A 14,221-nucleotide genomic window follows, 5' to 3' on the forward strand; every position below is an offset into this window, starting at 1 on the left:
TTTAATATGCTCCAAAAGAGTGCATTTCAGCAGGGCCATTAAAGCAGACTAACACTAATCACGAGTCCATCAGGGTTAATATCCTTTTTATTCAGCACTGATGTTCCATCATGTTGGTTTTTATTTGTCACCCATTTACAGAGAATGTGGTTAAAAAAAAACAAACTGATTTACAAAAACTAAGGTTAAATACGTAACTATTAGCTACTGAACAAGGGTTGATGGAGAAAAACAGTAAAATAAGAGTTTTTTTCAACAAAAAATTCCCAGCAAGAGTAGGTAGATGTTGGTGATCACCGGATCTGCAAAAAACAAAATGAATACCATAAAAAGCATGTCACACATTAGCTGAGCAGTGATTTTTTTTAATCGAAAGCTAACAGAAAGGATAATCGGCATGACTTCTTCTGATGTTATACATCCCTGGAAGGTTTTGAGTCATAAACTCAACAGATCTATCAAAACTTCAGGAGAGACGTGTTTCTACATGTCCCAATGAAAGTCAATCAATAAATGTAACAACATACAGAGCATGCAGGGTAATATTGCTTTCCTGGCACACTACCTGACCAAATAACCGAAGGTAAATAAATCATCGTCTGGACTTGATGGAGCAAACCGGTTTAATAACCTCCTCATGAGCACATCAGTGATTAATAGAGAGAACATTCCACGCTTTGGTCTTCTGCATGTAGAGCTTCACAAACAACTCAAGTTCCAGAAAAATCCATATTTTGTCACATTATAACCACAAATCCATGTGGCCTGTGATAACTGAAACTAGTCATTTTCGAGATGTTGGTCTTCTCACAACCTTCAGACCAATCAAGTCCAAAAATAAGGAACAGTGAGTTCAGTTCTCCACCTTCACTTGTACGTCAATTGACATTTATATTGATGACTGTATTCTGAAGAGTTTCCTGTTTAACTAGTTACTAAAGTGTTAAATTTATTGGACAAGCAGCATTTTTTTGTAGCTGCTGCTTACATCAAAGTTTAGCTTCACATAAATGTTGCAGTGCACCTGGCTAAATGAGTTAGGAAATTGACAACTGCAATTCTAAACCAGAAGGTTTATGAGTCCATTTCTGACCATTCTACCAGGAGAGCATTTGTGAGGTCAGACACCAATGTTGGACATGAAGACCTAGCCATTGGGTGCCAATGTACAGTCCTTGAGAGCAACCATCCTACAACTTTTAAATGTATCCCTTCTTCAACACACTGATTCAAATGAATGACGCCTTAATTCCAACAACCAAGGAATTCAACCATTTGATTCCGGTGTTTTGCCAGAGAGAGACAGCTAAAAGTTGCAAGATTGTAACTCCTGAGGTCTAGATTTGGGCATATGGCTAGGTCACATATAATTTTGCATGCAAATTTGGTAGAATTTATTAATCTGTGACTGGTAAAGTAATTGCAACACCAAAAATGTTTTGAACCTTGTGAATACAGCTAAGTGGCAATAAAAACAAAAAATTTCAATCTATGGATGTGCAAAAATGGAAGAGACATACTCGAAAAGCTTATATTATACTGAAATGTTCCATGAAGAAACATTTTATTCAGTTAGTATTCAGTTAGAGTAAATAGAAACTATAAGACTAAAATTAAGGTTGTTTTTTTTCTTACCGTGTATTTATCCCATTTCTTCTCAGGATCGTACGGCTCCCAGCGACTTGCAGGAAAGATATGCTTGTTCTTCTCATACCAGCTCCTTAGTACCACTTTTCCTGCATGGGACTTTACACAGAGAGAAATACAACACCATTAACTATAATCTTCCATCTATAAATCCATCTGGCATCACTTTCTTTTGGCCCAAGGTTTGTGGAGTGGATCCATACTTTTATTTTGTTTACTCCATGATGTTGACCCCGTCTGAATGCACAATAGTTGATATCAAAGACCGAATAGACCAGATAACATTTTTCTAATCTGTTTTGGGGAACTTGTGGCTTTCCCATCCTTTCCTAAGATGACTTCAACTGTTGCAGCCCATCTGGTTCCAGGTTCAACATGTGTGTCCATGAATAGAACCTAGAAACAGATTTACAGATGGGTATACTGTAAAGCTTGTTACTGCCAAACATGAGAAAATCCAAACGGCGCCTAAATAATCAGGGCTGGGAGTAACAACTGAACATTCCCGTTTTGCTCCCCATTCTGATGCTCACTTTATATTTCTGCATGTCATTTTCACCTCTTCAAGGTGCTTTAAAACACACAGTTACTGCCATGTGATTGACTGCTTTGGGATTTGTGTTAACAGGCAACTGAACAGAAGTACCTGACTCACGGTCTTCCTCTGTGTATTATAAGCCACCAAGCTTCTGTTGCAGCCCCATCAGGCTACACATTAATAACTTCAGCAAATTAAGTGACAAGTCACAAATAAAGAATCCAAAAATGTTGTACACTTTAATTAGATGAAACAACTGAATTGCAAAAAAGTTCATATTTAATTTAATTTTTTTATGTTTGCCTTTTTTAAGACTTTTTAGTTGGTGTTTAGGTATTGTTAATAATGTCGTATAGTGATATTTTCTTGTCAACTTTGAAAAATGGTTAACACAAAGACACTGTACACCACTGGATGGCTGCCCTGGCGCCTCTACCACTGGACTTAGCAAGTTTCCTGGGAGAAACCCTGCTGTATGCAGGTTGAAATACAGCTGATTTTGTATGGTTATTTGAAGTGTGATGCTCAACTAGGGCCAGGATTTTTGACTTGATGTCACTGTCTCAAGTGTCCCACTGTATTTAAGGATCAACATTCTTATGCTTATGCTTCTTGTACTTTACTTGGAGGACAGATAAAGTAACACATCCCTGTGAGATTACTGTTGTTTGAAAAGGTTTGATTACCCTAATCATCTTACATATTAAAAGCATATTTTTCACACTAATGCTATAAATAAATACATGTGTTTGCATTTCATTCTATTTTTTCTTAGATTACATTCCATTTGTTGGAACATGTTTCATTGTGCTGTTTCATCGTGAAGTTTGGGAATTAACGTATTGCTTCATTGTGAGCTGTAAATCTTAAGAATAAAGTGTACAGAATAATAATGCAGAAAAATGAATGTGCAATACCAGCATGGTTGTAAACACTTATTTACAGTTGCAGGGAGGAAGCATCTTATATAATGCTATTTTGTGCACTTAGAATGCAACAATCTGTCACTGAAGGAACTCTCACATTCAGAAATACTGGGAAGAGTCAAATACGAAGGAAAGCTACGGCTAATCCACATGTCACCAGATATCTGGGCATGCTAATACATTTTTATACGTTATGTAAAAACAAATACATTTTTATGTGTTTTCTTATATCGGGAAATGGAGACTTAGGGTCCCATGCATTACAGTCTGATAATTTGCCAGTATATACTTGCTTTGACACAATTCCCAATTGACAATGTCTTTAATAATGCACAATGCGTTGTGTTTAATTTCTAACAGGAAGTTGTGGTTGTTCTGAAGAAATCTGAAAAGTGCAGGGAGGCTAATTTAGAAAACGGTGGATGCAAAGCTGTCTGTTAAAATGTTGCATAACTATATGCAACATTTCTGAATGAAAGCTTCTTCTCTTATCCAAAGTTGCACCCACCTGCATTGTCCAGTGGAAGCGCAACTCTGCCAGAGTGACCTCTGACATGACTTTGAACGTCTATGTTTTGTCTTGTGTAGATGTCTTTTTTGAATATTCACATGTTTATGTAGAGCACTGTTGAAGACGTATCTCTGTTACCTTTAGTGGCACAAATAAAGTTTTCTACTCTTTTCTAGCCTTTCATGAAGTGGTAGATATTTTAGACTAAATAGTGGTAGTCTTTGGTAATCAGGTGAAGCAATTTGATCAAATATATTTCAAAAATGTAGTTTCTTTTAGGTTTTTAGTGGGTTATTGTTACCTAACTGAACACAGCAGAGAAATTCTGATAGCAAGGCAGAATTTGAGAAGTGAATCTTGTTTTGCCGAGATGATCAGTGATATAACAGGCTTTGCAGATCCAAAAACTTGTCTGTCTACTGACCTGATAAATAACTTTCTCCTGTGTGGAACTTCATATTAACATTCACATGTGGTTTTGATGGAATGCAACTTAGATTTTGGAGTTTTATTATTTATACCAGCCTTACTCATATCCTGTTTATATAGTACACGCCTCACCTCATCTTTTTCCACAGTGGCATCATTCACCAGTCGAATATCATCGTGGACATCAAAGCTGAACAAAGGGCCTGTAAAAGGAAAAAGATTTCTGAACATGACAACATATGGAAATATATGTTCATAAATTTGGTGTGTCTTTCAAGGGTATTTTTTTTCAGAGTAAATTAACGCCAATTAGTGTGTAAAGACCAAGAGCTGACATGGCTTAGTTCAAAAATGCAAAACCAAACCATCAAATTGGAAACAGAGTACTTTTTATTCTCGGGGGAAACAATTCTGAAATCCACTAAAGTCATTTTTCACAAAAACAAGAGTCAGGAAAAAAAGACTTTGTCTCTGTAGCAGTTGCGCTTTCTAGCCATGATATTCTCAAATGATGCAGATTTCTTCATAGTTGGCATGAGGTGCTTCAGCTAACGGAAAACAATGACACATGTATAGTTGCTGGAAAAAAGTGACTTTAATAACTGAACTGAACATAGTAACTGTATTTAACTAGATTTTTTAAATTATTATTTATGCTGTCAGAGAACCAACAGTGCCAAAAACAGTAATAGTAACATACCCGTTCATTACGCACAGTTTTGGGCTTTTCAGATATTTACAGGACTTTATTGTCATAACAAATCAAAAATCTTGTTGCGCTAAGAAATCCTTTCAATAACAATAAACAATTCAACAAAAAACCACCTCTGCATCAGACATCATGCACTTTACCGTATTTAGTACTCAAAAATAATACAAAGTTGAGTAGCACATAGCTAAGTGTATTGTTCAAACTGTCTGAAACATTGCCTAACTTGGCTGGTGTTTTTTTGTTCAATTGCAAAATTCCAATGTGATTGAATGATGTAGGTATACATTAGCACCAGTAGGTGGCAGTGGTGGTAGCAATGGTATTACTTATTCCCAGCAAGTTATCCAAGGCACATTTTTAAATCAGACAACATTATTAAACCTCATTTTAACGTATTTTTGGGGAAAAAACTAAGATAGCACAAAACTAAGGTGAGACTGCAATGTCAGCTTAAAGCTTTATTGCTTAAAACTTTAAGCTAATGCTAATCAGAACTAAAGCGTTAGCGCTGATGTTTTTCAGAGCATGGTTGTATGACATTATTTTACCATAATAGTTCCTTTACCATAACGTAAATATGCCTCTTAATCATCAATTTTTACTAGCTAGTAAATTAAAACTGTTGTGTTTGTTATTGTTGCCCAATAAAGTCTTCGTTTTATGTGGAGTTACACTGGTTATATAATGATAATCAGAGCTAACCCTTTTAAATGTAAATCTTAAATTCCTGTCAGTGGTGGGTGTGAAAGTATAACTAACAACAAACAGTAAGGTAGAGTGAAAATAGTTCAGCTTGAAGATAAAAGGCACACATAAAGTTGTTCAATCTGACTGTTGTCAACTTACCAGACTTTCCTCTGGCTTTGGTCACAATGAAGTCATAAAAACTGTGGTGCTACATAACACAAGAAAATGAGAACCAGTTTCATTCAACTTTCCCACAAAACATTCCTTTCAATACTCAAGGAAGACATGTTTTAACTCTTAGTCAGTAATAACTGTGTAATTAAGAAAAGTAACTGTACTCACATGTGGGATTATGAGATCTTCCTTGATGTACATCAGTTGCTCCACCCCAGCAGACCTGAAAAGAAGAAGTGTTGACTTTAAAGTACACACAGAAATGAAACATCAACACCTCTTCCATTAGTGGTGAAAACCAGAGCGAGTACAAAATAATACAAAATAAATGACAGGAGGAAACATGTTTCCTGATAAATAAGTAAAAAAAAATCTAAAATTTTTTATTCAAAGAATGAAGGAACCGTTTCAAAACAATGAATGCTTAAAATAGAGAAGAAAAACATCTCGGACTACTTTTTGCGTAATGGCCTTTCTTCTAGTCTAACATTAAGGCACTTTGATTATCTCCTGCTTTTATTTTGTCAAACATATCTGAATAAAACATTTAAACCCAGTGGAACAAGTTTAAACAAAAGCCACATCTAAATTTGATGAAGTTCTTATTTTATGAGTCTCTCCAGAACCCAAAAGCCTTCTGTTAGCTGGTTTTCTGTTTTTTAACTGCCTTCAAACCAAGAACTATTCTAGTCCCAAACGTCTCTGGGGCAGGTGTGCTGCAGACCTGTTGAGCATGTTAAAAATATGAGAGGAAACATCGGTTTTAAATTAGGACTGCAAAATATCTTAAGGTGTAATCGTCAACCTCATCTCAGCAACACAATCCCAAAGGAAAGTCTGCATACAATCTGCAAATAAAATATTTGGCCATTAACACACTCTTGTTAATGAATGTAAGAATGTGTTTATTTTTGCTTGGCTCTAAACTGACCTGAGCTCACTGAAGTCCTTCCTGAGGACCTCCAGGGCCTTCTGCAGGAAGTTCTGGATGGTGTTACCCTTCTTCATCTGCAGCACAGGCACACAGAATAAATATGATGGCGCTGCATGGGGAAAAAAACAACAAAAAAAACTACACCACCATATTGGGGCTGCTATCATTAGAAAAAACAATTTATAAATAAATTTCCTCCTCCAAAAAATATGATATTTTGAGATTAATCTCAGAAATTTCCAAGCAAATTTTGCACTTTTAAGACAAATATTTCCACACTCTTATGGAACATTTCTGGAATTCATTTCACAATCTCTGTGTCTTACTAGAGAAACCTTTCAAACTCAAAAATGTCCTTACTTTTTCTACAAATCTTCTGAAATTGATCTCACATTTTCTGACTTTTTTTCTAGCAAATTTTCTACTTTTCAATCTCAGAAATTTTCTTGACTTTCATAGAAAAATTCAGAGTTTAATTTCAAAATTTCTGATTTTTTTAGTGAAACTCTTCTTTTTTTCTACTGACAAATGCCCTAATACTCCTTTGTAAAAAAACAAAAGAAGAAATTAAGCTATCAATCATAAACTGTATGATATATGTAGATATACTTACTTATTAAGGCATACTTTATCACTCTGTGAGATTGTTTTTCTTTAAATTTATACCTTCCCTTAAATTCTGTTACATCAATTAAAGTTTGCACATAATGTAAATTCACAGCATTGTCCAAAAAGGACAACACAAACATTGTGCCGATCCAGACTTCCTGTTTTCTCATTTTACAACTCCAGAAAACGGCCGCTGTCATCAAACTCAGCCTCCTGTTTACCTTGACAGTTTTCCGGTGGCCTGAGCCATCCCAGTAGCTGAAGGTAATTTCAATTTCTTCATCTAAGGACAGAAATTTATAAAAAGATGTGGGTTACACACATGAAAGTGTATGACAGCAAATAAAAAGAAAAAGGAGAAGTAGATTTCTGCCAAAAACTCAAATTTTGAGATAAATCTCAAAAACGTTCTTAGAAAAAAAAGTTAATTTCAGAGACTCTCAAAATTTCAGACCTTTTTTCTTACAAATATGTGACTTTCAGAGATCAGAAATTTCTTTTTAGCAAACATGTATTCTTTTTGTTTCTACATACAATAGCCCTAATATGCTGTAAGAGAGTGCTACATGATTTAGGTTTAAATACAAATAAAAGTCTGACCACTCACTCTTGATCTTCTCCTGTTTCAGCTCCCACTCCTGTCTCAGTTCCTCTCGGAGGCGGTTTTCCTCCTCCTGCAAAAAAGAAAATGAAAAATTGAGGAAAAAATGTAAGCACCAATGTAATTTGAAGTGTAATTTAAACCAGTGGTCCCCAACCGTTTTATCACTGCGGACCAGTCAAGGCTTAGCAATTTTACTGAGTCCTGAGAGGCAGCGGGATGGGGGAGACCATCAGAGAAAGCTTCTTCAAGTGGGAGTGCCCGCTAAAGCCTAGTTCACATGGCACAATTTAACATTTTTTGTCCCGCTTTTCCCCTTACGATGGTCTTAGAAAGTTCCGAGTTCTAAGATTGTCACTTAGAACTTATGTAGAACATCGGGACTGCACCGATCTAAAACTGGGTATATGGAACATGTTGGATTGTCTTGGACTATCTCAGCGAGAGGGGTTTTCCCTGACTGGGAGTGAGAATGCAGCCTGTTGAAAGGGACAGGTAGTCAGTCAGAAAGCGCGTGAACGGAGAGTCCAGTGGACATCAGAGATGATATGTGGAAACAGCATTAATGTTCATTCAGCATTTCATACAAGAAATATCAACAGAAATGATGAGAAGAGGAGTTGATAAACCCAGAAGCTTTCCAGTTATCATTAACACAACATAAATAGGTTATAATGATAATATTAATTCAGTCAGGGCTTGACGCTGACACTAGCTCACTTAAAATGAGTCCATAAACTATCACTATTGTTTTGTCATCTGTGTTTGTTTATCTGAGGGTTTTTCTTCCGAAATCAGGATGATTGTGAGTGAAATTGGTTTGTGTGTGGTGTGTTGCTCATCCAACCTACCGGGATAAATCCATTCTCCTGTCTCTTCTCTGGGCCTTTTTCCCCTTCGCAAAGAAACTTTCCAAAGACATCTGATCTGCTTCTTACACAGTTTGCTGCTTGTGGGCTCAATATTGATGCGCAAGACGTAACCGAGAGAATCCACTTAAAGGATTTTCAAAATAAAAGATCTTCCAGACTCAGATAATATACAAAACTGAAATCTTTTATTATCTCTTGTGTGGCACGGTACCAATTGGTCCACAGACCGGTTTGGTCCGCAGACCGGGGTTAGGGATGACTGATTTATACGAACAACATTTCAGCTGCATAAGGCAGAGCAACTTATGAGGAAGACCACAATTTGGTTTTCCAAGTCTGAGGTTTGTGTGGACCTGACCTCTCTGTCTCGATCCGGAAGGAAACTCGTATCCACATCTGGATTTTTGCCCAATTTCTTCTTCTTGACTGGAACACCTGCAATAGACATAAAATAATATAGGGAATGGCAAGCTCTGCTCACAACCGACATAGAAAATCCCACATGGCTGCAAGTCTCACAAACAAAGCCTCGCGGTGCCCAAATCTGCAAATCTAAGGAGTTTTCTTGAAGTGATGCAAATGTGAAATTTATATTTAGGAATGTTTTTGGAAAGTTTCCCCATTGATTCAAGAGGAAGAAGAAAAAAAAGACATCTGAAGCTACAACTTAGCTTTTGATGTTTGACGATCAAAATACTCACAATCCTGATCTTCCTCATAATTTTTGTCATCATCGTCATCGTCGTCCTCATCATAATCGTCATCTTCCTCCTCTTCTTCATCAGGATTAAAAGATAAACTGGCAATTTTTCTCTTTTGTTCTTCCTTCCTCTTTTTCTCTTTCTGTTTTTCCAGCTTGCTAGAAACAAAACCAAAGAAATATAAAAAATAAAACTAATCAACAGAATATTGGTTTACTAGACATTTCAGTAAGACATTCCGGAGCTATAAACAGATTTGGGTTAATTTATTACAGTGGGAGACATTAAGACAATTCATATATTGGCCTTTATGGCCTTTAAATCAGCTAGAAAAAAGCTGATTGACTAGAACAAAAACACTGGTTGTGTGGGTGGTCTTTAAATTGTTTTCAACAGAAGCAAAAGTTCCAAGGGAAATACGAGAACCACTACGATGTAGGGAATGTGTCCAATTTCAGCTTTTTAATTTACATCTGCTCCTGGAGGAACAGTTCAGATTGAAAACAGTCCTGTCAAATGCATAAATCTGCTTTTAGGCTGTTTGTATTGAACTGACAGCAGAGCAAAACAAATGGTCCTGCCCTTGGCTAACAAAGCCCAGTCTTTCTGAGAGTCTGCTTCCAATTTAAATACCTTCACATTTATACTAAAACTCTAGTGGTTTTGTCAAAGCAGATATATCATTGGGTAAAATAAAAATAATAAATGGTCATCTTTTTGTAAGCAGTCATCCATCATATTGCACATCAAAAGTGTATAAATGTAGGACTTTGTATTTAAAGCCGATGGTTGCAACATTGTTATGAGGTAGAAGGTAAATCATGACTTTTTTCAAGCAGATGAAAGATGGGGTGAAATCCAGCCCAGACCTAAAAAGTTCTCCAAGGACCCCAAAAGAACATGCAATAAAATCCTGAGCCTAGACTTTGAGAAATATCTTCAAATGATTTGAGGGGAACTAGTTCAGGGAAAGAAAATGCTATAGAGACTGAAATGTTTTTCTTTGGTTGTAAACTCCAGCAAAGTCAGCCAAAGAAGACAACTAAAACATATTTTTTACACAAATGATGTTAATAAATAAATAAATCTAAAGAAAACTGCATTTAAAAATAGGCCAATGTTAGATAGAAGGTGATAATCCTACAAAATGCAAACATCAATTTGCTCCTCTAAAGCTCAATAAACAAGCAGCAACACCAGAAAAATGCTTTGGTTTTTACAGAATATTAAATCTATATCTTGCTTAAACAGACTACTCAAAAAATAAAGGGAACACCTGAACAACACAACGTAACCACAAGTCAACAATACTTTTGTCTATCAAGATGGCCACCGTGGCCGTGGTGACGTAACTATGGAAACTCACAGAGAACATTGGTAGAAGAAAACCAAAAAAAAACTGATTTTCCAATCCAATATTAATTTCTGTTTCTGTCCCAATTTTGAAAGAAATTGCAGATTGAGTATTGGTGACAATGTGCCTGATCTATAAGGGCAGCTTATTCTATGCCATGAGCAACGTCATGGTTTGTTATTTATTTTACATTATATTTAGAATTGCTAACTGCTCTTTCTGAACAATTTGAAATAATGTTTGTTGCAGTTTATTTTTTACATGTTTGACAAAGGTAGTCAATTTGTTGTTTTTGCCAGTTTATTTTCTTTATTATTTATTTTACATTGGCTGCTATACTCCTAGTTGCACTAATTGAACACATTAAAGATGATTTTACATGTTTGATCAAGCTTATAACTGTTGATGTATTTATTTGTGCTGCATTGATGCAGAGTTATCAAATAAATTGGTAATTCAGTATACTCACATCTGTGTTCAAGAAAAAAATCATGTTTTGAGTCAATTTAGAACTATTTTTTCTGTATTGGATCAGTATTGGCCAATACTGAATCTCAGATGTTGGTATCAGAAGCGTAAAAAGTGGATCAGTGTATGCAACAAGAAAAAAAGACTGTAAGCTATTCCGTGTACTGAAAAACTTTAATTGTTCCAAAGTTATTTAGTTGTTTAATTAAATAATTGTCACCTTTTTTTTAGGTAGGGAAATAATCAATCAGTATACAAGTTTGTCAGTATTCACCCTGAATGATTTTTAGAAATCTGCAGACTGAAGGTGGAAAAAAAGCACAAACTAAATATGGATATTTGGCAACCTCTGCAGAATAAACCAGGGCATGGCTAAATGTAGCCATGGCTAAATGTTTCAGGTTAATGTTTCAGGCCTACATATAAAGACAAAGTCAAAATGGAGAAGATATGTGTGTGTTTAAAAAACTAAGTGCATTTCCTCCATAGATTGTAGAGTCATCATTAGCAGTGAAACATGTAGGCTTTCTGTTAGACTTTATCAGTTTCTCACATAGATTCAGACATCTGTTTCCGTGGAGCTACTTTGGAGTTTTTTTTAAACTTTTTTTTAAACTCAGTTTAAAAAAAACTTTTTTTTAAACTGAGTTAGGGTTTGGACTTTTAACCATTTCAACACTTTGACTCTTTCAGGCATTCTGTTGAAGGCTTGCTGATTGCTGTGTTTGGGTCTTATGTTGCGGTGAATTTTCTCAACCACTCCATAAAGACAGACATTTAACACAACTAGTATGAAGTGTTTGCTGCTGATCAAACAGCGTTTGTGTTTGATCAGCAGCAAACACTTCATAACAGATGGTATGAAAGTGTTTGTGTTCCTTCTTTGGATGAGAGAATTCAACCACAGCAGAAGCAGCATGAATGTAGTTAGTAGCACTGTTGCCAAGCAGCAAAAAGATTCTTGTTCTTCTGACAATGGATTGTGAAATATCAGCCAGAATGCAGTCCAGATTTTAAAATCCCATTGAGAATGTTTGGGACGTTCTGAAAGTGAAACTCTACAATCATAAAAACAAGACCTTGCTGATGCCACCTACCTTACTTAGCTAGCCGTGAGAGAATGAGCGGCCTAAGTTATCAATGATCAATATTATTGGCTTTGGTCAAGTGTCTATTGCAATATATATTATTACTGATTTATTGTCTATCCCTTGTGAATAACCTTTAGTGAAACTATGGACTTTTGATTGTTCGGAACATTTGCCAAGTTTGATGGGTAGCAAGCTTTGTTTCTCTACAGTCATTACTGAGGTCTTTCCAACTTGGAATTGCTGAGTTAATTAAGTCCCCTTTACACCTGAGTGAAGTTATTTTGGCTTGTGGACGGCAGACTGATCTGAAGAGACTCAGATCATTTAAATCAAACTGTGTTCACTCACAGCTGCAGTTCCTTGGACTGCTCCTTCTTGGCCAGCTGCTTCTCTCTCTCCTTCACCAGTGCCTCCTGCTTGGCCTTCATGTCATTCAAGGTCACCAGACCTGTTTCAAACATTGAAGTACAGAATGTTTGGAAAAAAGCAAACATTCAGTCAATGTCAGTAAAATTGTCAAACATACTTACCAACAGTGCTGGACTTTAGCTCTGCTTCCACAGCATCATAGTGAGCAGAAAATTTCTTGTCAATGTTGGCTTTGACCATGTTGTCCTGCAACAACCAACATGCACCAAGGTAGAGACAAAGAAATACAAATCAAACATTGGTTGACCCAAAAATTCCAAAACTTAGAGAACTAATTCACTCGTGCACATCAACGTGTGTGCTCCACATGTTGATATTCCATTAATGTCATTAATAGAAATTTCTGTGATATGCAGCCTTTCTGATCTGACAGATATGCTTTGAAAATGCTCTTGCAATAGCGGAAAGTACCGAACTGCACTGAGAGGGGGCAGTGCTGAGCCAAGAAGGATAAAAGTCAACAGGAGATCTACGCAATGAAAGGACTGAAAACATTCAACAAGGATGACTTTTACAACACGGAGAAGGTAAATAAAAATAAGTTTCAAAATACTGAGATTCACCGAAAATATTTAGATGTAATCAATCTAATTTGACTTTTAATTTTATTGTTCTTACAGCTAAACAGTATGGAGTCGATTGAAGCATAATTAAAAGTTTTAAAAAAAACAATTAAATATTTAAATTAAGGCCAAAATGTAAATATTTTGAGTTCTCTACATTTGTACATCAGAATCAGATGAGTCAGATCCTCACCATACTTCACTGTAGTAAAGATTTTAATATTCATGTGCGTTTATATTTTTTGTTGAATGTACAGTCATGAAATCGCCAAACTTGCACCTATATTTTTGATTTAATTCCGCTATTTACCGTTTTTTAAACACTTAACATTACAAACACCCGTCCATGGGTTCCTGTAGCTAAACTATATGCAGAATATTCGAATTAATTTTGAATAGGACGTAAAACCAAGTGCGAAGCATAACTCTGTAGGGAAAAACTATTCCAAAAGTAACTGCTTACAAACAAGTTACTGATAGGTGACAGCTATGAGTTACTTGAGTAAGCAGAAGTAAATCACGCTCACAATGACAGGAGCATTTTTTCATAAGCACGTGCATCTAAGATGTTCCAAACCTCTGCTATCTTCTGTTTGAGCTGTTCAAGTTGCTCCCTCTCTTTCTCTCGTTTTTTCATGAGCTGCATGGCTCTGCCCGCCTCGCTGGCAGCTCCTTTGTACTGCGCCATGTCGGTATCTTTATCTTCGAAGCTCCCGCGGAAAGAATAATAACAAAGAAACAGCGAATAAAGGCGTTCAATATACGAATTTAACTAAATATTGTTCCAGAACTGCGAAGACGCTGCTGACAGCCCACCATAACAAGAAAAATGGCGACTACCCAGCAGTGCATGCTGGGTAGTTGAAAAAGAAGACGAGACGCGTTTTCGCACCTGCCATATTGGTCAGGGAGAAGTCGCCTTTTCCAACCCCGGGATGGCTGAAGAGGTGGATTTAGACGTTCAAATTAAAGGTT

The 14,221-nt window shown here is 36.2% G+C and overlaps 1 protein-coding gene across 1 annotated transcript; it reads right to left on the bottom strand.

Moving 5' to 3' along the window:
* Nucleotides 1–69: 69 nt before the first annotated feature.
* On the bottom strand, nt 70–14,090 carry fam50a (family with sequence similarity 50 member A). Its single transcript, XM_055048647.1, has 13 exons — nt 13,824–14,090; nt 12,785–12,869; nt 12,603–12,702; nt 9,342–9,499; nt 8,999–9,075; nt 7,775–7,841; nt 7,389–7,450; nt 6,556–6,632; nt 5,793–5,847; nt 5,610–5,658; nt 4,184–4,254; nt 1,636–1,746; nt 70–302 (listed from the first exon to the last, which is right to left on the bottom strand). Exons 1-13 carry the CDS (start codon nt 13,932–13,934, stop codon nt 294–296), a joined length of 1,032 nt encoding a protein of 343 aa, XP_054904622.1. The 5' UTR covers nt 13,935–14,090; the 3' UTR covers nt 70–293.
* Between the last annotated feature and the right edge of the window lie 131 nt (nt 14,091–14,221).

Source organism: Poeciliopsis prolifica, unplaced genomic scaffold (genome assembly GCF_027474105.1).
Source record: "Poeciliopsis prolifica strain line A6 unplaced genomic scaffold, Auburn_PproV2 SCAFFOLD027, whole genome shotgun sequence".
NCBI classification, from domain to species: Eukaryota; Metazoa; Chordata; class Actinopteri; order Cyprinodontiformes; family Poeciliidae; genus Poeciliopsis; species Poeciliopsis prolifica.